Below are 24,532 nucleotides of genomic sequence, written 5' to 3' on the forward strand. Positions count from 1 at the left end.
CACAGCAGAGACAAAGACCAAAATCGCAGCCATCGTGGAGTTGGTATTCTAGGGAGGAGACAGATGCTTAACCCATAAATAAATTCAAATATCTAATTTAAAACTGTGGTGAGTGCTTTGAAAGAGAACAGAGTGTCGTGAAGAAGAGTAACAGGGTAGACTTCAATTTTGGGAAATCCACACCAGAACGTGATATTTAAATTTGACTTCTGCTGCCAGGAGCCAGGGGCAATTGAGAGGGGAGGAAATTTCCAGCCTTTCAACCTTGGCAACGTACTTCCCCAGAGAGGAATAATCTGCCCATTTTAGTAAATGTTTGCTCTGCAGGATACAGCACAGCACAGTGGTCTAGGATCAGACTCCTGGGTTCAAGTCCTCACTCTTCCCTCTTCTTTAGTTTCTACTTTCTTAGTCCCATAGAGTTGTTATAAGCATTTAATGAGATAATAGAAATAAAGCTATTGGTACAGTGCCTGGCAACTAGTCAGTCCTCAAAAAATACTAATTGTTATTGTTAACGGCTCTGATAAGTTCTGCGACCAAGAAATGTATTTAACTAGGCTCATTCTCTGGCTATAGAAACTTTCTGTAGCAGAATATTGTATATTCCACTATATATTTAGGGAAAATTTTCTTCAGCTATTATTGGAAGCGGTGGGGAGCAGACACTCTTCCTTGCTTACCCCAGATCCATTTGCCATCTTTTTTCTTGCTAACAGAACTCTATGCTCAAGATTTGGCCAAAGAACTTTTGATCTCAAAGAAAGTAGGCCAGTAGACGTGGGTATTTTAGCTTGTTCTGGTCAATGACATGTATAGCGTCTCCCAGTGATACTGCTTCCCTGATAAGTAGAGAGGCTACCTGGCTCTGTCGCTGCCGTCTTGGGAACAAGACAGGAAAGTTACAGAATCACAGAAAGAACATCACAATCCTGAGAGTCCAGCTCCTGAACAACCCTGCAACTACCTATTCCCAAACTCTTTGTTACAAGAGAAAAACAGTCCCCGACTGGTTTAAGCTCCTGCTAATGGTTTCCTGTCACCTGCAGCCTAAAGCATTCCTCATGAACCCAAGGGTCCCAGCCCTCTGTTCAAAATTAAGGTCAGCCTGGTTTTCTTCATCTGTATTAATACCCACTCGTTCACCCTGACGACAATCTCTGGGCATTGAACAGGCAGAACCATTCCCTTCCCTGGGGCCTGTTCCTCCTGTAAAACCATGACTCACTGCAGAGGCTCTTTTTGGCCTCACACCTTCATTCCAGAGTGGATTCCATGATCCATCCCTCTTTGTCTTCCTTGTCTCTCCTGTCTATTTTTGTCCTTTGTAAAAACGCTCTAGCCCCTGGCCAGGATACTGAAGTATTAGCACACACTCCCGCTTAATCCCTCAGGCTCCTGTTTCCTTGTCCAAAGTCACCCAGGAGAATAGGGCAAACCTAGCTTCCTCTTTCTGACTTTACCTGGGGAAACAGAACTGCTGCATTGTGTGTCCCAACCCCCAGAGTCTCTCCTGTTCTCCTCACCACACGTAACTCAAGTTCCTTCTTTCTGTCTCAGATCTCAGAGGGTACCTACAAAGGATTCCATGGCGCATGGCATACACACACCACTCCCCTCATCCAGCACCCATGGCAGACATTGCTAATCAATCACAGTACTCTTTCCTATTGAGCCAGGATGGCCATGCTCAATTGAAGTTAGTAGGGGAGATCTTTAACCTCTCTGACATAGATGGTGATGAGGGATAAAGAGTGATGTCCTCACCCAACTCAAGAAGTTTGCCCCTGATACCTGTTACTGTGATGCTCTCTTAGTCAGCCAGAGGAACCCAGCTAGCCAGAAACCTTGGACAGGTAGGGGTGGGTGTCAAGACCCCTGACTTCAGCTCCCAGAGATATTGCATAGGAAGTTTGCCCAGGCCTTTTACATGTATGATCTGGACTCACTCCAGGACCATCCGCAGTCCCTTTTGAATTCAGTTCCATGGAATAAGTCTATAGCGATCACCTACTGTGTGCCAGGACTGAAGGCCCTGGAAAGATGAATGAATCCTGGCCTCTGCCTTGAAGGTTCTAGAGGCAGAGACAGACTCACAAAATGATAAGCAGATGCAGTGAATGCTGCAATCAAGCATCATTCAGTCATTCAACAAATGCTGATTGAATGCCTACTACGTGCTGGGTGCTGGGGGAAGATGGTGAGCAAGATGGGCACTATCTCCACCCTGTGGAGGTACGGCCCAAGCAGGGAGTCAGATGCTCATCAAACAATCAGACAAAGAAGCGTGAAATGCGACGGTAGTAAGTGAGGGAGAGAGGAAACCAGTGCTGGAGACCTTCATCTGAGGAGTGAGGGAAGAATGAACAGACCAGTGGTTCTCTAATGGAGACAATTTTGTGCCTCACTCCCCTGCACCAGGGGACATGCTGCAATGTCTGGCAACATCTTTGACATGACATGGTGGCATCTAATGGGAAGAGGCCAGGGGTGCTTCTCAACATCCCCCAGTGTACAGGTCAGCTCCCAGCAACAAAGAATTATCTGGCCCCAAATGTCAAAGGTACTGATGACATCACTCTTTATCCCCCACCTTCAACCATGTGAAAGAGGTCAAGGGTGTCAGCTCATCTTCCCTGACAGCTCCATTCATGCATGACCATCCCGGCTCAGTAAGAGAGAATGCTGTGATTGATTAGCAATGTCTGCCACCGGTAGTGCATTAGGGAGTGGTGTATGCATGACATGTGCCTTGTGTCTGCTATTCCTCCTTTGTAGGTGTTCTCTGAGACCTGAGAGAAAGAAAGTTCTAAGGGCATGTGTGGTGACATTGAGAAACCCTGATCTAGACAAAGAGGGAAAGGAAGTAGGGTCCAGACTGATGGAAAAGTCTTTATCCTAAGAGAGTGGGCAGCAATTTAAAAGTATGGGTGGAGACAACCGACTTTGTAAGGGTCCCTCTGGCTGCCATGTGGCAACAGCCTGAGAACACCAAGGACAGGAAGCAAACAGCTGCTGGGGTCACCCAGGTAAGTGGTTACAAAGATATGATCAGGACAGCTGTGTACCCACTGCCAGCCTAAGCTGAGGGAGGGGAAGACTTGACAGGAATTCAAAGATGAAGTTTGGAATTCTGGTTGCCATTTTGGGGCTGGACTAATACTGAATTCTAAATACTGAAGTAAGACTGTATTTGGGACTGGATGACCATAGGGATGTCTTTTAGCTAAGAGTGAGCAGAAAAGCCATGCACAGAAAAGTCGATTCTTCATCCTAGGGCAGGCATAGATTTCCCCAGGAACTAGGATTTATGAAGACATTGGAAAGCAAAACAAAGCTGCGTTTTGTTCAATGTTATCTCAATCCAGCTTCACAGCCCCCATGAGGCTGTTGGTGTTCTTACCCAACCCATTTCACAGATGAAAAGAGGGAGGTTCAGTAAGGAAGAGCCACTTGCCCTTCATCATCCAGGCAGCAAGCGGCAGAGGCGGCATTCTATCCCAGGCCTGACTCCAAGTGACCCTCCTTTCCCAAGGCCAGGCCAGGAGACAGTGCAGGGAAAGGCAGAGGGTGGCAGGGGGACTTCAGCACCCTCAATGTCCTCAGTCTCTTCACTGGCAGGGAACCCATCTCTCCTATCTTAATAATTCCCTAGGTCAGTGGCTCTCAACTGGGGAGAATTGGCCCCCACCCCAATGGGACAGTTGGCAGTGTCTGGAGACACTTTTGGTTGTCATAGTCTGGGAGGGGGTTGCTACTGGAATCTACTGGGTGGAGGCCAGGGATGCTGCTCAACATCCCGCCCCCCGTCCCACAGCAAAGAACGATCTGCCCCCAGATGTCACGACAGAGCCGAGGCTGAGAATCCTGCTGCAGAACCAAGGTCCCGTGAATGCCCACGGCTGTGCTGGGAAGGGGCAGGGGTCCACCCCTGCAAAGCTGTGTGTTAGCCGAAGACATGCTGAAAGGTCCTTCACTCAAGAACCTCAGGTCGGATGACTAATGAGCCAGGAGCGCAGCCTTTATACAGCTCCAGAGCAAGGCCTTAGTGATGGTTTCGCTGTCACGGGCCCTCGGTCTCTGCAAAGGGGGCTCAGACAGGCGGACAGGGGAGTGCGGAAAAGCTGATGGTGGAGGTCAGGGCAGCAGCTGTTGCTGGAATCTGGGCCTCACCGAGAGGAACAATGCTCCCGGAATGCCAGGCACGCCACCAAGACAGCTGAGCCTGCGGGGCGGGCGGGCGTGGGCAGCGGGCATCTGAAGGGCACCAGTAAAAATGGAATTGTCTGGGTGCCTCAGTCCCCCCACGCAGGCAAGACAGATGACCGAGGGCTAAAAATACCAGGAGACAAAAAGCCACCAGAGGGTTGTCTGGCTCACTGGAGCTGGCTCTGACCTCTGGGCTTCCTAGGGGTGATGAGTGCTGGGAATCAGATCCCCAGGCCCCCAGACCAGAATATCAGGGTGAGGCAGATCCCTGCAGAGTCTGACATCCTGGGCTCAGATCTGTCAGGCACTAGGAGGAGCTCCCTGGGAAGTGATTGCACTTCTCTGAGCTCTGAGCCTCAGTTTCCTCATCTGGAAAATGGGCCTAATACTAGTACCTCCCTCACAGTGTTGTTGTGAGGATGAAATCGGGTGATGGGTAAAGTACTGAGCACAGCACCTGTCACACCGGGGGCTCTAGGTAAGTGGGACAATTTGATTTCTCTGGGGATCTCAGTTTGGTGAGCTCACGATGCAGTGACTGGGCGGTGGCCACAGTGGGCAGGCCTGCTTTCTCCAGGCCTTATTACCTACCCTCAAGGATGCAGCACAGGCCTTGAGATCCCCGCCAGGACCCAGCACATGCCAGCTCGTACTCGGTCAGCTCGTGTGTGTCCCTCCTCCACCGTGAAGCTGTCACTGAAGGCAGGAACAACTCAACAAAGGAAGCAGCCAAATGTCACAGATCATCTTCCCCCAAGAGCTCTGCCCGAGGGGCTTGGAAGGGGAGGTGGGGCTGGAGTCTGAAATGAGGCTGGAAAGGTAACCGGTAAATAACTAGCCACCCCACACACACAGGCACACCCTCGTGGCGCACACATTCTGTGCCTGGCGCTGCGCGAAGCCATTCACATGAATTGCGTGAGTTACCAGGAGGATGGCACCTGGGACGGTGCCTGGCACAGAGGAAGCACACCATAACGTTAGTGACTATCGTTAGCATCACAATGGTCTGGTTTCACTTTAAAAGCAATCTTTGAAAGTCAGCTTATTGTTTCCTCCGTTTATAAGAAAGGAATCTCAGGTTTAGGGCAGTTAAGTCACACGTCCAGGGCCCCAGTCAGAGAAGTGGGGGGCTGACCTAGAACCCAGCTTGCAATCACCATACCATTCTGGTAGTTCAGGGGCAAGTGGCAAAAGACCCTAAGTGCTGGGCCAAGGAAGGGAGGTTTCCTCCGCAGGTAGTGGGGAGCCAGCGAGAGTTCTGGAACACGTGTTGGTCATCATCAGAGCTGGGCATGAGGGAAAGCACCGCAGTGGGGTACGCGGAAGGCAGGGGTGGAAAGGCTAGAGAAGAGAGGTCCCGAACAAACCGAGATCTACTACCACAGGCCAGACCTGGGGCAGATGCAGGGGAAATGGATTTGCAAGACAAGACAAGAGGCAGAATAGAAAGACTTTTTTACCAATGGAGCAGAATCAAGACGGCTGAGGATTTTGCTCTGGGTGAAGAGAGCAGTGAGGTCGTTAATGGACAAAGGCTTTGGTGGAGCAAGAAGAGAGGGAACAAATTCGTACTTGAATATATTACCTCTTTTTCCCCCACCTCCCTGGACACAGGTGACAGGCAGCGCTCAGGAATAAGAGCTGACACTTACTGACACTCGCTGCGTGCCCAGCGGTGTTCCAGCGCTCGGCAAGCGTGAGTTAGCTCGTCCAAACCTCACACAAGTGCTTGGAACACTTGGAAATAAGCACCTCTATCACCCCCGTGTCACAGGTGAGGAAATCGGGGCTCGGGTTGCTGATGCTGCTGGTCCAAGTTGCACTCAGTACACAGTAGGTGCCCCTTCAATGTGGCCACCCCATCCCCTCTGGGCACAAAGCCTGTCCAGTCAGTCTGACTTGCTGGAGAAGCCGCCTTCCCCACTTGGTGGCTCTCGCTGACGCCTGGGAGCCCTGACACGCGGAGATAGGAGCTATCGCTTGGTGACAGAGCCCATCAGCCACCTGGCTTCGGACTGGCAGGGCCTGGTATGCCTTTGTTCTATCGGGAGACGGCTGACTTCACCACCCTCCTTAAAGGGGCATTATGCCCAAGGCAAGCCCACCCGCTAAGCCAGTTTGCTTCCAGTGGCATCACAGGAGCACAGACAGGCACTTTCCTGTGCCCGATTCTGTCCTAAATATTCATGTGTTACTAGATTAACTCTTTAATTCACTGATATTAATATATGTATGCATTTGATCCACTGGAGAGTTTTATAAAACAACCATACAGAGAAGGGTTTCCTTTCTACCTTACAAGGTGGGATATAAAGGCTTAGACTTGAAATCCAGGAGCTAAAGAGGAAAAAGTACTTACAAAGGAAACAAATTTAAAAATACCCCCACCCAGAGCTGGATTAAAACCTTTGAAAGACTTAGAAATGGAAAAAGCGCTGACTCCCACCACCTCATCTGAAATGCAAGATAAAAACAGGACGACATGGTCAAACCAGCGTAAGAACATCCCACGATGTTCTGATTTTCCCCCATGGTGACTATTTTCATCCTCTTTAAAAATATATCTAATCCTTTTCCCAAAAAAGTACATTGGGTTTTCCTTTGTTCTGTTCTTGGCACCCCTGCTCAGCTGGTGCTCCAAGCATGTATCGAGTGTGTCTGCGGCGTGACCTGGCTCTGCCACCAGCCTTTTGCTCAGCCACAGATGGGAGGACACGCATCCTGTCCCCATTGGTGAGGAAGGGCGGCGGACTGCTTGAAAGGTCTCCAAGGCACATCGTGGAGTAGAAAGGTCCAGGTGGCTGGTGTGTGTGCGTGTGTATGTGTGATGTGTGTGTGTGTGTGTGTGTGTGTGTGTGTGTGTGTGTGTAAAATGATACCATTAATATGAAAAAGCATATTAGTATGTGCACGTATGTATGTATGCGGTATGATATTAATGTGAAAACTTGTATTTGTGTGTGAAAATGAGAGCAACTAAGAGAGAGGGCCAGAGGGAGAGAGAGGAAGCTGAGATGCAATCCTGGATTAGATCATGGAACAGAAACAATGACAATGGTGGAAAAGCCAGTGAAATCCAGTAAGTTTGGAGTTGAGTCAACAGTAATGTACCAATGTTAGTTTCTTAGTTTTGACCAATGTCCCATGGTAACGGAAGGTGTCAACGTAAGGAGAAACTGGACGAGGGGGAAAGGGGAACTCTGCAACTTTTCTCTAAATTCTAAAATTGAATTTTTATTTTAAAGAAGTCTGGGAAGAATTTTCTGAAGTTCTAGAAAGGGCAAAACTAATCTTTGGTGCTAGAGGGAAAAAAAAAAAGGTGAAATATTTTGTGTATTGACCTGGGTGATGGTGACGTAGTGCATGCAGATGAAAAATTCATCTTAAGAGGTGTGTGCCTTACTACAGGTGTATCTCAGTTTTAAAAAAGCAAAGAATTAAAAATACATCAAGCCACAAACACTGATTCCCTGAAGGGAGGAGGTGGCTGAAATGATAGAAAGGAAGATTTTTTAGTCAAAATATTTCTGTAACATTTTAAACTATTCTATAGGAAGAAGGTACACATTCACATTGTACTAATTTAACTTTTCACAGAGATGCACATGGAGAGAGGCACTGATCATAAAAGTACAGCTCGATGAATCTTTGCAAACATAACACATCTGTGTAACCAGCACCCAGAGCCATAAAAAAGAATAAAATAATGCCATTTGCAGCAACATGGATGGACCTGGAGATTGTCACACTAAGTGAAGTCAGCCAGAAAAAGAAAGAAAAATACCATATGATATCACTTATATGTGGTATCTTTAAAAGTGGCACAAATGAACTTATTTACAAAACAGAAACAGACTCACAGACAGAAAACAAACTTATGGTTATGGTGGGCCGGGGGGAAGATGAGGAGGGATAAAATGAGAGTTCGAGATTTATAGATACTAACTGCTACATATAAAATAAACAACAAATTTCTTCTGTATACCACAGGGAACTATACTCAGTATCTTGTAGTAACCTATAGTGAAAAGGAACATGAAAAGTAACGTATGTATGTACATGTATGACTGAAACATTATGCTGTACACCAGAAATTGAGACAACGTTGTAAACTGACTATACTTAAAAAAAAAAAAAGATACAGAACATTCCCAGTGCCCCAGAAGACCCTCCAATTTCTCACTGTTTATCTCAAATTCCAATTTAACTGGGCATTTTATATATATATATATATATATATATTTTTTTTTTTTTTTTTTTTTTTTTTTTTTTTGCTAAACCTGGTAACCCCACCATAGAGGTCCCTCAGTTACTACCCCACACTGTCCAGATCCCTCACAGCACATTCTCATTTTGCTTTTTCATCCATATACTGTTTTGAAATTCAGAATGTTAATATTTACCTTAGAAAAGTATCAGGAGCAATGATCGGCAAAGTGGGAATCAAAGGCTTAGAAGAATCCAAAGTCTCCTCATCTGCCTCCCCTCATTCCAAGCCCCCGTCTATCCACTGAAAACAGTCAACCCAAAGGCATCGAGTCCAAGTTCAAATGGGGACTTTGACTCTGAGACACTCCATGTAGAGACTCCAAATGATCAGTGCAAAGAGGACTGTCCCTTCAAGGATTCCCCTCCAACCAGTCAGACCACGTTTTCCAGGCCTGGGAAAAGGTGAGAAACTTCCTGGCCCCAAGTGGGGTTCCAGGTCTAACAGTCAAGCACCCCAAAACAATCACAGTGGCTAACATTTATCACAGGCTCACCATGCATCACCCTATTTAATCCTCAGGACAACCCCATAAGGTGATGCATTATTAACCCCATTTTACAGATGAGGAAACTGAGACTCAGAGAAGAGGAATAACCTGCCTGAGATCACACAGCTGGCCTGGAGCCAAACCTTGCTCTTTTCCAATTCCAAAGCCCTGAGCAGCCACATCAGGACATCTCAGGGAGCATCAAAAGCACATATTCCTCCTGTCCTTGATCTGGCAGAAGATGATTCCTTGTGGGACCTGGGGTCTGAGGGCCACAGCCCCGTGTTCTCTAACTCCTTGCTTCCAGTGTTGCCAAGGAGAAGTCTGATGTTAGTTAGATTTTTTTTTCCACTGGAGCTGTGTTCTTTCTGCCTAGAATGTGTCAGACTTTCTCTTAATCCCGGGAGTTTGTGAATTTTGCCAGGATATACCTTGATGTATGTTTTTTCCCTCATCCATCCAGCATGGAGCTTGGGAGTCTTTCAGTTGACAGATTTTGTTCTCACTTCAGCTGAAGAAAATTTTCTTGTATTACTTATTTACTTTTGGCCTCTCCTTCTGGAATGTTCATGATTTGCATTTTTTTTCCTTATTTTTCTCCAAGATATTCCCTGCAAATCATCCTCCAGGCCACTATGTGGATTGCAACCAGGACTTTTTTGAGTAATTCATCTACTTAAGTTCAGAAATCAGGTCTTAAAGCTCTAGGAAGTCATATTTTTGTTTCACTGGCATTTCCCTATGTTTGTTAACTTTTATTTTATGTAGTAAACCAACATATGGGCTTTGAAAAATAATGAAATTAATACACTGCTACATTTTCAATAGAAGATAACTGTTATATACAGTTGAATATAAAGTCCTGCTTTTCTCAAATTGAAGCTTAGAATGTGTGTATCTCCCCTTACGTGAACGAAGTTTTACTAACATACATCAGGCCCTTAGAACAGGACCCTGTGTGTGGTGGGGGGCACCAATAAGTATTTAAGTAATTCATGTCTTTTGAAATTGGGGTCAAAAATCATTCTTGCTTAAAAACAGTTATACACCTATAAGCATTGTTTAACATATTTTCCCCTCTCCTCATACCTTCTTTGAAATCTGTCAATGGATAATTTCTAAAACTACCATTCAATAAAATTGGCCTTTTTTTGTGTACATGAATTTTATACGCTTAAGTGTTATTGTTGTAATTAACATTAATCCACTCCTGGTCTGCTTCCTCCCGTGCTCACAAGATGTGGGAGGCAGCTCCCCAAAGATGTCCACGTCCTAATCCTCAGCCGTGATGATGATGTTACCTTCTGTGGCAAAGGGGACTCTGCGATGCGATTAAAAATCCGGAGGTGGGGAGATTATCCTGGATTACCCAGGTGGGCCCACTGCAGTCACAGGGGTCCTCGGAAGATGGACAGGAGACAGGAGGATCAGAGAGACTGAAGTCAGAGTCGGGAGCCATGCAGCCCCCAGCTGAGGAGAGCGGGCAAGCACTAGAAGCTGGGAAAGGCAAGGAATGGACTCGCCACTGGAGCCTCCAGAGAGAATGCAGCCCTGCATTTTTGACTTCTGATCGCCAGAGCTGCGAGATTAATAAACCAGGGCTGCCTTAAGCCACCAAATTTATGGTAATATTTTTACAGCTGCAATAGGAAGCTGATGAACTAGGTTTGTTCTCCCGTTGTTCTGCAAGTTCCTATTCTGATCGTCCTGCGCAATGCTCTTCTCTCTGGCGTCTGAGTCCCTCAGGTGGGCAGTTATTTTTCTCTCTGGCTCCATGGAACTCCGGTCTGGGTGCTGGACACTGCTTAGTGGTAAGCATCCCACCGGCAGTAGCAAGGCCTCGGGCCCTGGGGGACGCGTTCGCAGGCGAGGTGCCGTAGCCTCGAGGACAGAGAGGCCTCAGCACACCCACGAAGCTGCCCCCCGCAACGTACTCTTGAAGGCCGATGCTGAATCATACCCCTGAATGTCCACGCAGGCCCAAATCCAAGTCTTCCCAGAGGGCCACCCCCAGGGCCTTGTCCCAGGGCTGTGGGGGGCTCCCTAGTAGCGACCCAATTCACTGACAAGAAGGGGTATCTGGGTCTCCAGTTTTCTCAACAGAACCCAAGGCCTAACCCAGCCTGTGGGCCCAAGTCCTGACAGCCATGTGGCTCCACACCCTTCTCAGGCCGCCACGTTCCCAGAATCCCCCTGAGACACACAATCTCATCTAATCAATCTTCCCAACAGTCTTATGGGGATGTGTGTACTAGTCTAGTCTCCATTTTCCAGATGAGGAAACTGAGGCCCTGAGAGGTTTAGTGCCCTGACTGAGACCCCACCCCTCTGTCTATGGAGCCAGAACTCTCCCTCCAGCACCTTCTCCCAAAGGCCCAGTTGAATAAAATTCATTTGCGGACGACCGGGTTGTAGGATGCCCGTCAAAAGCACCACCTGCCTCTGGACGGCCTGAGCCCACCCTAACCCTTGAGCGGGGGCTCCCCAGCCCCACCACGCCCTCTGCTCATCCGCTGTGGCTGCAACAGCCTTTTCACTTGGCCACTTATAGCTCCTGACTGCTTGCACAAGCGTTTTAACGAAAATCCATGGTGTGCCTATTAGCTACGGAAACATTTGTTCTGGTGTTGTCAGAGACTCTTGGACAGAAAAGATCTTTTGACCTGTCCGTGTGCACATGTGTGTGTATGAGTGTGGGCGTGTGTGTGTGCCTATGAACAAACAGGAAAACACATCTTTTGTTATTGAAGATTCTTTAAGAAGAGGCTCCGGAATAATTCTAACCTAAGTATGGCTGGAAAGAGGAAAAATTCCACATCTCTTCTTTTTTTTTTCTGTCTTGGCAATAAATAATTCTTGGGTCTGTACCCCCAAAATTGAAACATTCTGTTCACCTGAGAAGGGAAGTGAGTAATGGATGCCATTTACTGAGGAACTCCCTGGACCCCACCTCCCTTCGCCCTCTGGAAAACCTTATAAGGAAAGTCTTTTTAATGTTCCCACTTTATTTGCTCAGAGAGGTGAAGTCACTTGCCCAAGGTCACACAGAGCCTAGTTCAAATGCAATTTCATCTGACTTCCCAGCCTCAGGGCTAAATCACTCCACTCTACTGCCTCAAACCACCTAAGGTTGAAAGGAAATGTTGTAACAATCCCCTCTCAGGCCCTTGACAAGGAAAGCAAAGCCTGTGTTACTTGTTTAACTACTTTGTTCATTCCCGGGGGCCAAGGAGCTTCCAGCAACAACCACGAAGGTTTCAGCACCTCAGCACGTATCTGTGGATGGATTTGGTTGATAAGATCTTGTTCCAGTGAGATGCTTGCTGGCCTCGCTCCCAAATCAGGACATCGCTGGACACCAGCAGCCCCGGGGGCTGTTAGACAACTCCCTACTGCTCCCCTCGCCTCTGGAATGAAATCCCAAAGACACACCACGCGATCTCCCCTGCCCACCTTGCTGACCTCACCTTGTACCCCGTCTTTCTGCGCCTCAAAGATTCCCAGTTCATCCTCCTTTGAGGTTCTTTGTGTCCCTGCAGCCAGTGCACTCTCCTCTGGTCTCTGCTCAGAGAAGTGCCCCCAGCCCAGGCGAGGCAGCTCCCAGCCAGCAGCTCCCACCTCTCTATTTCATCCCTACATAATATCTGTCATCACCTGGAATGATCTGGGCTGTGCAGTTGTTTATTTTTGTCCATCTTACCCCTTGCACGTAGTGTTGCTCAGGGTGTCTCCCCCACACCAGTACCGCGCCAGGCATACAGTGGGGCTCCACAGAGAGGGGTGAATGCTGGCTTGGCCGTCGGCCCTGTGGCTACACCACCAGGATGGCTGAGAGAATGTTCTACTTCTTAAGAGGCATGAACTCTGGAGCCCAGTACTCGCGGCCATAAATAAGGCACAACTTGACTCCAAGCCCTGACTTCTGACTCCTTGGATCCCAAGGCTGCCTGCTAGGCCACAGGAGGAAAACCATCCAAAGAGGGATTAACAACTACAGTGTCTTGGGCTCTGAGAGCAAGCTGTCTTTCCCAAGGCCCTTTTTTTCCCCAAGAGCATAGATTATGGAGGCAAATGGTCTCAGATCCACTCCCAGCTTCATCACCACATGATCCCAGGCGTGATCACTTTGCCTCCAAGCCTCAGTTTCCTCATCTGTGAAATAGGGACATAGAAAATAAGGTGTCTCTACCACACAGGACGATTGATTCGAAATTTAAATATGAGCACGAGACGTGTACCAGTGCCGAGCACGTGGCAAGGGCTTGGTAAGTGAGAGCTGTTGTTGCTTTAGTCAGTCAGCAAATGTTTGCTGAGCAGCTGCTGTGTGGCAGTCACAAGCTAGGAGCCGGGGAGAGAGTGGTGAGGGAAATAAAGAGGACCCACCCTCCTGAGCCAACTGTCCACTGACACTTAACAAATAAGTAAGTGAATTGCAGAGTTTGTTAGAAAGTGATAAATGCTGGGGAGAAAAACAAAGCAGAGAAAGGACTCTGGAGGGCAGGGGGTGAATGGCTATTTTAGTTTATTATCTTTCAGTATTTCTTTTTTGTTTTTTGTGGGGAGGTTGGTAATTAGGTTTGTTTGTTTTAATGGAGGTACTGAGGATTGAACCCTGGACCTTGTGCATGCTAAGCACACACTCCACCACTGAGCTGTACCCTCCCCTGAATGGCTATTTTAAATAGGGTGGTGGGGAGGCCTCACTGAGAAGATGACATTTGAGCAAAAACCTGAAGGAGGTGAGGGAGGGAGCCTGGCAGATGTCTAATGGAAAAGCATTCCAGGCAGAGGGAACTGCAGGTGCAAAGGCCCTGAGGTGGGATTCATGCCTGATCATGCTGGAGAATTTTAACAGTCTCCTCTCTTTGCCATTTTCTTTCTCAAAATTGACAAGCACAAGTGTCGGCCGCACAAGCGCGGCAGAAAGCATGCAGCATCTCTCCCCGTGAACCGGCCGCCCGTCTCTTTAACCTTGAATGCCTTTTTGGGTCTCACGTGTCACCGGGTGGCGAGTGAGCTGCCCTTACTTCAGAAGAACGGCATGGGGTGGGGGGGCCTTAGGTGGTGTCCGCCTCACCTACTACTGCCAAAAGTGGTCATGGGGTTATTTTTAAACTTGAGGAGGAAGTATTTATTGTTCCCAGGCCGAGGAGAGCTGAGCAGCCTGTGGGATTCTTCTGGGGGAGCAGTGCTGAGTCCTTCCCACCATGGTGAGTATGGAGGGCTCCTGGAGGTGAGTGATGCTGGGTGGCGAGGAGGGGACGCCACCTACAAGCAAAGGACCAAAGAGGGGAGGGGGAGAAAGGCGGCTTTCAAGGGGCCCAGACCCTGGTGGAAAAAGCACTCCTTGCTGTGTGCACACAGAGGAACCCCAATCAATGCCCAGATAAGCCACAAATAACAGCAGCTCCCGGGGACTCGCAAAAACAAAATAAGAGAGTTGGCTTTTTTATGGCTTGTCTACTGACCTCTGGAGGAATCAATAACTCCCAGGGCTTGCAAAATGGGATTGAACGCTTTTAAGGATCAAATTGTAATTCTTTTCTCTTGTTCAGGCAGCTGGGGAAAAGACTCTTTTTGTTTTCACCTTTTGAACTTGCAAATTTAAAACCTTTCTCCCTCTGTTGTTGGGTGAGGTGCCCCCTCCCAAAGCAGGAAGCCCCGGATCAGGGTCAGTGCAGCATTGTGGTTTGAAGCACAGACTTTGGAGTCAGTCTGCCCCAGTTCAACTCCGGCTCTGCCTTTTTGTGACTGTGTGACCTTGGGTAAATGACCCAACCTCTCTGGGCCTGGCCTGTAAAATGGCGATGGTAATAATAGCCTCGACTTGACAGAGCAGTTATAAGGATTAAATGCAATAACATATGCAGTGTTCAAGCGCCCGCTGTAACTGAAGTCAGAAGTGGGTGGGGGAAATGTTAACTCGCTCTTCTCTGCTCCGTTAGCATAATGCAAGGACAGAACATTTAGAGAGGAGATCCTGCTGCCATTTGGATCAAGGGAAAATCGAGGGGGACAGAGCACTTGGGTTTTAACACCCTGAAAAAGTGTTATTTCATCTCCACATTCCTCATGGTTTAGTGAGCCTGACTTGTTTTTTTCCCCTCCAATCAACCCTCCTTCTGTGCGTTACTGAACTTTTTGTAAAGTGCAATCCGGGGCCTCCATCCCCAGAGACACACCTCAACCCTCCACCCCCTCCTCTAGTTTGCAAAGGAGCTGCTGCAAGACCTACAATCTCTCACGATCCACCAGAGCTGGGGTGCTTTTGAGAAACTTTATTCCGTGTCCTTTTACCTTTTTATCTTTCCAGCATCACTATTTTGAGATGAGTGGGGACACCACACCCCATTTCACAGATGAGCAGCTGAAGCTTATCCAGAGATGGGACCTGATCCGCTTTTCTAATTGCCAGCTTCTGACCCTTCTAATTGATGCTTTTTTTACCCCCCAGTCGCCTAAGAAAGCCAAGAAGAGAGCCGAGGGCGCCAATTCCAATGTGTTCTCCATGTTTGAACAGACCCAGATCCAGGAATTTAAGGAGGTGGGTGCAGCTGTGGAATCATCCGCCCCAGTGGAGATTCCCACGGTCTGAAAGAGCCTTTCCCTTATTCCGTTTCCCTGCAGGGACCTCTCAGTTCGGTGTTTTTATCCTCCAAACAAAACCCCCAAATTGAATCTGAACATGTGTGTGAACGACTTAAAGAAATTATTTTAAATAACCTTTGCTGATCATCAAAGTGAAGCATGTGTCTTATTGAAAATGTAGGAAAGAATTTCAAGAATGCACAAAGAATAAAACGACCTACAATTTTACCACCCAGAGATTATCAGTTCACATTTTGGAATACACCCTTCCAGTTATTTTTGTTACATATCAACATATTTGTTAAACAAAGTTACCATTTTCTGTGTATGCTGACTGGTACCTGCTGTTTTTCTTTGAGCAATTCAGTACCAACATTTTCCATCATTTCTTTAAACCACTTCCTACGGTTGGATGTTAACGTTGAGAAGGTTTTACTATTATAAATAACTCATCTTTGCTTGTATCTCTGGTCATTTCCTTGAGGGTAACTCCTTAAAAGCAGAACAGTTGGATTAAAGGAACTTAAAAGAGAAAGGAACTAAACACAAGTACAACCACTGGTCCAAACTGCCTTCCAGAAATGCTGTGCTCAATCTGACCCCCATCAGCTCCAAGAGGAGAAAGAGCCTTTCCCCCACGTCTCCACCAACATTGAGTATTCATGTCTAAAATATTAATTTTGCCAGTCCAAGAGATGAAAAAAAAGCATCTTAGATTTTAAATTTTACAGTCCTCAATGGCTGAATGCTAACTGGGTCTGAAACACTATCATAATCGCTGCCTTAGTGAGCAAACCAAAGTACCAGTTAGTCAAAATTAAGCAACTGCCCGCAGGCTCAGAAGGACAGACTTGGAATTAATTTTACAGCAGTCGTGATGGCTCACATTAAGTCATCCACACTCTTGTTCAGCCCTTTGGAGGAAAATATGTAAACACTGTGCTGAAGAGGCCACTGTGATTTGTATGAAAGGGGAAACCATTTGGGGCTTCCAGTGGGACACTTGCCCCATTTGTCCCCATCAACATTTGGATCACAGGAACGCTATACCTCATAGGCCGCCAGGGGAAGAGGAATTCCTGGGACAAAATGTCATATATGAACTTGAAAGGGACACCTTCCATGGTGAAGACTACACTCTCCCTTCTCCCTCACTGGGTCCCAACCTCTGGAATGAGATCAGCTGTGAGGGGCGTGGGCTGGGGGTGCAAATACTTTCAGGAACCAGCTGCAAAAAGAACTCAAAAAATGTAGACATGATACATCATTTGTAAAATACCTGGGCATTTACAAAGCTATTGGAGTCTCCCTGGGAGCCAGCTGGAGATTAAAGATTAAAGATCAGCTGGCTCCATTTCACAGATAACGTGAACTTTCGGGTTGGAGGACAGAGGGGACTCCAGTTTGTAACTTTTTTTTTTTCAGTAACAACTTTCTAAAGATATAATTCACATACCATGTATTCACCCTTTTCAAGTAAGTATACAATTCAGTGGTTATTTAATATAGTCACAGAATTTTGCAGCCATCATCACTACCTAATTTTAGAACATTTTCATCGCCCCCAAAAGAAACCTCATATCCATTAGCAGTCACTTCCCCTCCCCCCCTCCCCCAGGCCCTGCCAACCACTGATCTATTTTTTGTCTCTATGGATTTGCCTATTCTGGACGTTTCATAGAAATGGAATCATATAATATGTGGTCTTTTGTGTCTGATGTCTTTCACTTAGCATCATATTTCAAGGTTCATCCGCACTGTGGCACATGTCAGAACTTCCTTTCCTCTTATTGCTAAATAATATTCCATCATGGGGATAGACCACATTTTGTTTATCCATTTCTCAGCTGATGGACGCATGGGTTTGTGTTTGTGTGGACATGTGTTCTCATTCCTCTTGGGAACACACTGAGGAGTTGAATTGCTGGATCCTATGGTAACTCTAGGCCTGACATTTTGAGGAACTGCTAGCCTGTTTATCTAATGTCCTTTGACGCTCCTTGAAATCCTTTGACGCTCCCCTGAATCCCACTTCCCCCAGCCCTTGGCACAATCTCTTGGGCTCCTCCCCGCAAGTTCTCCTGGGCTGACCAGCCAAATTCCTCCCTCTCACAGGCCTTCACCATCATGGACCAGAACAGGGATGGCTTCATAGACAAGAACGATCTGAGGGACACCTTCGCTGCTCTTGGTATGTTGCCCCCTCCACACCTGCAGGAGAGTCTTCTTACCCTCCCCTCATGAGGGGCAGGAGGTGGGACCACCAAAACGGTCAAGAGCGTGTCATTGTCAAAGAAATAGCTCGGCCAGGATTGGCCTTTAAGACAAATTTCAGAGGGTAGGAAAGAAGTGTTTAGTCTTTGAGTGTCTTCACATATCTTTTCTTTATCTTTTAAAATAATTTTGTGTGTGGTTTTGAATGCAATGGCAATTCACAATAGAAAACTTGGAAAATTCAGAAAAGTATAAAGGCGAAAACAACACTGGCCATTAGGCCACATTCCACTGTTAACATCTCAGCCCCTAAGTTTCTTCTAGGCATGTCTTTGTGTGTGTGTGTGTGTTTAATAAAAGGAATCATTCTATTTTAGTTTCAGTTTTTTAAATTTAACATCTTAATAGGGTGAGCATGAGTGCATGGAGCTGTTTCAAAACATACCTGTCCAAGCTGCCAACACTAACCTCTCCTCCACTCCTATCCCCAGAACTCATGGCCGTGAACAGCTGTGCAGGTTGTGCACTGCACAAGTATACAGAGTACTATTCATGTTTGTAGCCACCACAGATTTCTACATTTAAAACATAAATTATCTTAAGAAGGGGTGGCTTTTTCTGATTTACACGGGGTATTATACGGGCTTGTGGCAGTGGCTAGAGCAGGTATATCACAATCCCCAAGGGTTACAACAGATACAATTTGGAAAAGTTCTTTCAGGTAATTCTACTCCGTCTTTCCCACCTCCAAGTGAGAAGGGCTAATTTATAATATGAGCATTTCCCATTTGAGTAAAATATTAAAATACCTGTATAAAATGCTCCAGATTCTGAAGACACTTTTAAGAATAACTAAACCCTCTTTGGGTTGCTTCCAATTGTCTGGCTATTATAAATAACACTTTCGAGAACATCTTCTCATGTGACTCTTTGGCCCCATCTGCTCTGTCTCTGATTATTCCTAGACTAGATTCCTTGAAGTGGGATTACAAGGGCAAATGCCAGTGTCCTGATAGCTGTTTCTGTCCCAGCTCGGAATTGCTGAGTGTGTGTTTCCTGCACTAGGGCGTGTGAACGTGAAAAATGAGGAAATTGATGAAATGCTCAAGGAGGCTCCAGGTCCAATTAACTTTACAGTGTTCCTACAGATGTTTGGGGAGAAACTTAAGGGTAAGCTCATGTGAATATCTGTGCATCTACAGCCGTATGCATACACCTGTGTTTGTGTATCTGTGTGGGCATGTCTTGTCTGTTTTTATGTGTCTTCATTTTTGGGCATGAATTAAAATGCTAGGAGAACATGCAGGGGGTGGCAGACTAAAATCGGGGCGGGGGGGAGGAGTAAAAACAGCAGTTAACAGTGCTCCAAGGCTTACCCTGGTCCAGACTCATGCTAAGCACTTTACATGCACTATATGCATTACCACATACTTCACCACATCTAGGAGGTAGGGTCTATTCTTATCCCAGTCTACAGATAGGGAACTGAGACTCAGAGACAGAAAGCCACGTGCCTGTGGCCACACAGCTAACAAATGCTGGAGTCAGGATTTGAGTCCCAGTCTTTCTAAGTTTGGATCCATGTTTGACCTTGGGTTTGCTCAGAAGTAACTGGACTCTCAACCCACTCTTTCAAAACACCAAGGCTCAGGGCTCAGAAGAAGGCAGGGTCTTTCCTCCTTAACAGAGGTTCCCAGCCATCCGTGGCACATTTCAACCCCATCTTCTGTTTCAGGGGCAGACCCAGAGGAGACCATTCTCAACGCGTTCAAAGTGTTTGACCCTGAAGGCAAAGGGGTGCTCAGGGCCGATTAGTGAGTGGGGTCTGCGGGGGAGGACATGAGGGCTCCTCGCTTTTCCCCAACCCCCTTCACATACCTGGTGCCAATACCTGCATGTCTATCTCTGCAGCGTCAAGGAGATGCTGACCACACAGGCCGAGAGGTTTTCCAAGGAGGAGGTAACCGGGCCCTTTGGACACTCTCTGCACCCCAGCTCCTGGCCTCACCCTTCTGGGGACTCCCTCGCTCTCTCTTATATAAAACACCCCCGAACCCACACTGAGAGAGAATCTTCTCTTGTTTACTGAGCCCGTCTCAATCACCCTGTGAGGTAGGGACGAATATTATGGTCATTTTACAGATGGGGAAACTGAGGCCCAGGGAAATAAACTCACTTGCCTAAAAGGACAACACTGAGAAAGGCCAAGACCGGATTCAAACCTAGGTCTGCCTGATCCATAATGTATGGAGACCTGGTAAAAGCATCAGTTTCCTGTTGGAGTAAGTAAGGCTGGCAGGCAGGGTCACTGCATACTGTTGTGTAGGTTGCACACTGCACAGCCCTCCTGGACACAGTTCTAAGATATATTGTAGAGTATTTATTTGTTGCAATAGTTTTCCAGCAGATGGCAGTAAAGTGTCTATAATATAATTTTTTTAAAAATCAGAATATATGCCTTTTTCTGGCAGGTGGCAGTAACGTGCCTGGAAGAAGGGGCACTACTGCTAATTCACCAAACATCCTGTATGAACAAGCAACTGTCTTGTCAACATTACTAATGAACCTTAATGAGTCTATTTAAAATAGCCCCTTGGAGCCTCTCAGGCCTGATTCTGTCAAGTTCCACATTTTACTAAAAATTTTATTTAGATTTTCCCCTCAAAACTCAATCAGTTGAAAGAGCCTGACTTTCTACTCCCACCAGCTTTGTGACTTTGGACAAGCTCCTTAATCTCACTGTGCCTCAATTTTCCCATCTGTAAAGTGGGGGCAATAACAGAGTCTACCTCATAGTACACTGTGAGGATCAGGTGAGTTCTCATGCATAAAGTGCTGACATGTGATAAGGCAATCTAAGTGTTACCCACATTTTAAAATAATTAGTCAATACTTTTTAAATGTGGAAACTGCCTGTTAAAAAATGTTAGATTTCCAGTTTTCCTCAAAGAATCAAATTTCCCAGAGTCTGACCTCCTTGCCCACATGGCCACATTTGGCTGGCCCTGAGCAGCTGCCACCTCTATAGATGGACTGTGTCTCCATTTAGCCACAGACCCCACCAGGCCCATCCTGCTCCCTGCCATAACCTGCCCTGCCCCTTTGCACACCTGAGTTTGTAATCCCAGCTTCCCCATCACAGCTTGAGCTCCCAGGAACATCCCTGCAGGGTGGCCCTTGGGGTCAGCACCCGTGGAAGAGCAAGGACAGTCAAGGAAGCAGGAGGGCACAGAGGGAGATGTCCACCACACCCCGTGTCCTCCACCCGGCCGCCTCTACACTCAGGCCTGCCCGGCATGCAGCCCTCCCTCCCACTGCCCCTCCACCTTGTCCTCAGCACATGTTGCTGGTTCGTTGCAGATTGAACAGATGTTCGCCGCCTTCCCCCCTGATGTAACTGGCAACCTGGACTACAAGAACCTCGTGCACATCATCACCCACGGAGAAGAGAAGGACTAAGCGGGGGCTCCCTGCCCAGCCCTGGGCTTGCCTTTGGGTAGGTTGTGGGGGCGTCCCTGCCCTCCTCTCGCTTTGCCCAGTAATGCCGCCACCCCTGCCCCTGGCCTGTGGGCTGTGTGGCTGCCTCACTTATCCACCTCCATCTTCTTTGCAGCCTGGATGCCTTATAGATACCACGTGGCCACATAGCCTACAGATGGAAATCCATCCAGAGGTCATGTTCAAATAAACAGACGTCGTCTATTTGTTTATGGTGTTTCTCTGACAGAAGAGCCTTGAGTAAGGAAGACCCTTTGCTAGTTCCCATGAAGGTGGTGTCTGAGCCAGTGATGGCCCTGCTGTCATTGTTGAATCTTAGTCACTCTTTATTTAAAATAGACCTTCACAGCCACTCAGGACTATTTCTATCAAGGGCCAAATTGTACTGGAATGTTAACTAAAGGACCACAACTCTTTCTTCCAAAGAGTTCAAGCACTGGTAGAGCCTAGCTTCCATGCCACCCTTTCCCTTAGGACATCACTGGAATGTTTCTCCCCTAGGTGTGCTTAGACAGGCCCCAGGACAAGCTAAGAAGAGGAAGCCTCACATGCATGCTAAGAATATGGCTTATTTGGCAAAAAAAATCACAATCATGAATTGTAAGAGGTTAATTTCTAATTTCAGATAAAGTAGAAGCTGTCTGTATTCCTATCCTGGCAAATAGGGGGAGGGATACAGATGCATACAGGTACTGATTTCTGTCCCTGCCCAGGGTCTAAGAACTAGGCCTAGGTGTGAGTTGACTCTTGATTTTGAGTGATCAAAGTCATTGTTGAAGCACTGAGGTCTGTTTTGGCTGCAAGAATCCCAACTTAGGAGACAAATGGGTTCACATAACTGAGAAGTCCAAGGGCTTCAGGCATAGCTACATCAAACAGTGCCATCTAAACCTGAGGAGGACTCTCCGCTGCTTCACTTCCTCTCATGCTGCTCTGCTCTCAGTGGTGGCAGAATGGTTACCAGCAGCTCCTGGCTCCTGTCTATCCCCTCAGCAATCCCAGTGGAAAGAGGGTACCTCTCTCTCCCAGATCCACACAAGTAACAGAACAGGGCCCGTGGGACTCCTGAACCAACTCTGAAACAAGTGCAGTGCTCTGATTGGCAGACCTGCTCACGATATTAACCCTCGCACCTGGGTTGAAATCAGTCCTTTCCAAACCATGTGGCCAGAGGGTGAGAGGGGCCATTCCCCAAAGGAAAATCCAGAAGCCTTTCAGGAAGAAGACGGAGTGGATGTCAGTACTCTAAGTTCTCAAGAGCATCCCAAGAACCCAGGACACAGCCAAAGTGAATGATGTGTTGGAGATAGAGCTGAAATTGGGGGTGAGAGTGACAGCTGGGGTCACCTAGAGGGAACGAGGAGGTCTGGGGGTTGGAGAAGCCAGACCTGAAGCGAGTTTTCCAGGCTCAAGAATAACCACAGAGCCCCTGCAGGGGGAGTTCAGGGTCAGCTCTATCTGTACGACAAACAACATCACTCTTGACTGCTGGGAAATGGAATCCCTTTCAAAGCCAACAACAAGCTGGGCAGGCAGGGACTTGGGGTGCCCCCAACCCCGTGATGGCCTGCTATGATCCGCACCCTGTGACGATTCATGTCTCTTGCATCCAAAACCTGTGATTTGGGACTCCTGCAGACACGCAGCCAGGCCTGGGAGAGGACCCAGCTCAGGGCCCTCAAGTGGAGTTTGTGTTTCAGGGTAAGAGGCTCTGGACACAGCCCTACAGACACACTCATGCATGAGACACACACACACACACACACAGATACAGACTCAGGATCTCCGTGGTTCCCGGGTCCCACCTATGAGCATCTGCTACATCCTGTATGGTTCTGGGGTGTGATCAGTATTTTGGCTCCCACGTGGCCCCTACACTTTACCTGGTGGGCCATGGTGAGGGGTGACCTCTGCTGGTCACCATCTCAGGGATTCTTGAGGGCCATGGTGACCTCACACTACTCCTGCCCCCTGTGCCAACTTTGGAACTCAACCCTTCTGCCTCTACCCTCTCCTGGGGTGGCTCCATCACCCAAGTTTCTTAGTAATGAGTGTGAAAAGGCACTGGGGTTACAGAACAAAACATTTATTCTCCCTGGTTATGGTATAAATGTGGCCCCAACCATCTCAGACCATTAACTTCTTCTTGGGCCTCAGATCGTCCCCTTTTTCAGGCACACTCTCCACGTGTACTTCTCTGTTTCGAGACTCTTTTGCAGCGTGATGGCTGAGCACCAGCTGCCGAAGGCTGCTGTGGTCCAGGGGCTGGTCCACTGTGCCAAAGACAGGATTTGTGTGAGGAGTTTGGAAATCAAACCCAGCACAGCGGTGGAGGAGGCGGTGGGGGTGGGGTGGGGTGGTTTCTTCCCAGGAACACTGCCCCTCTGCCTCATTCAAGGATGTCCAAGCTTTGTAAGGTACCCCTCCACAGTGCTGGGGTTTGGAGTGTGACCATTCTCTAAGTTCAGGGAGGGATAGGATAGGTGGAGATGTACTGCTCAAGGATGCCCAGACAATAACTGTTTTTTTCTCTTAGATGAAGATGTGAAGCTGAGTTTGGTTTGATACCAAGGAGACAAGGCCATTGTGTGCAGTTGACCAGGATGTAGACTGCACAAAGACACCTGGTAGAAACAGGGCTGAAATCCATCCCCCTACTTGATTGCGAAGCCATGTCCACCCAGCAGGGGCTCCTTTTCCTAATTAACCTGCCCAGAGTGGGTGCCTCTTCTAATTCATGCCTACAAGCCATAGAGGCTAGTGGGCTAAGAGAACCCAGTGTTTATCAACATTCCGTTGAACGGAAGTGAAGACATCATCTGTACGTCCCTGACCTTGTGAGGATAGCGTTACCAACAGCTATGCCCTGCCACTCTCCTCTTTTAGGAACATGAAGAGCCAGGGGAAGCTGTGCTAAGGTGGCTGACACCAGCCCCAGCTTTCACTCCTGCTAAGTTTCAGTTGCCTTGCATAAAACAAACAAGTGGTGTGTGTGCACCTGCCCGTCTATGTGTGCACATGCATTGGCACACCTGCACACTTGAAATACTGCTCAGAGAAGTGGGGCTGCTTTTTAAAAAAAAACAATTTTTTTCTCCAAATACCAAAGTCACGCAAGGTCATTGTAAAAGAAAATTCTAAGCAATACAAGTTGTTTAACTTAGAAATGCAAAGTTCTCTGCAAACCACCACCCAGAAATACCCACCGTTAAGTCAGCCTACACATCCTCTTCATTTTATATGTATAATCAGGATACTGTCCT

The 24,532-nt window shown here is 47.5% G+C and overlaps 2 protein-coding genes across 2 annotated transcripts in view; one reads left to right on the forward strand and one right to left on the reverse strand.

Moving 5' to 3' along the window:
• Nucleotides 1-14,113: 14,113 nt before the first annotated feature.
• Nucleotides 14,114-21,475, forward strand: MYL2 (myosin light chain 2). The gene is made up of 8 exons (XM_010995854.3): nucleotides 14,114-14,179; nucleotides 15,424-15,513; nucleotides 17,673-17,748; nucleotides 18,837-18,941; nucleotides 19,507-19,585; nucleotides 19,683-19,731; nucleotides 21,132-21,267; nucleotides 21,385-21,475. Exons 1-7 carry the CDS (start codon nucleotides 14,177-14,179, stop codon nucleotides 21,228-21,230), a joined length of 501 nt encoding a protein of 166 aa, XP_010994156.1. The 5' UTR covers nucleotides 14,114-14,176; the 3' UTR covers nucleotides 21,231-21,267; nucleotides 21,385-21,475.
• A 1,859-nt stretch (nucleotides 21,476-23,334) lies between these two features.
• The window catches only part of CCDC63 (coiled-coil domain containing 63), a 47,717-nt gene continuing 46,519 nt past the window's right edge, over nucleotides 23,335-24,532 (reverse strand). Inside the window, exon 13 of the mRNA XM_064481230.1 lies at nucleotides 23,335-23,542. Coding sequence (XP_064337300.1) covers nucleotides 23,397-23,542 — 146 coding nt within the window. The 3' untranslated portion in view covers nucleotides 23,335-23,396. The remainder of the gene's footprint in view (nucleotides 23,543-24,532) is intronic.

The sequence above is a fragment of the Camelus dromedarius genome, chromosome 31 (genome assembly GCF_036321535.1).
Source record: "Camelus dromedarius isolate mCamDro1 chromosome 31, mCamDro1.pat, whole genome shotgun sequence".
Classification (NCBI taxonomy): Eukaryota; Metazoa; Chordata; class Mammalia; order Artiodactyla; family Camelidae; genus Camelus; species Camelus dromedarius.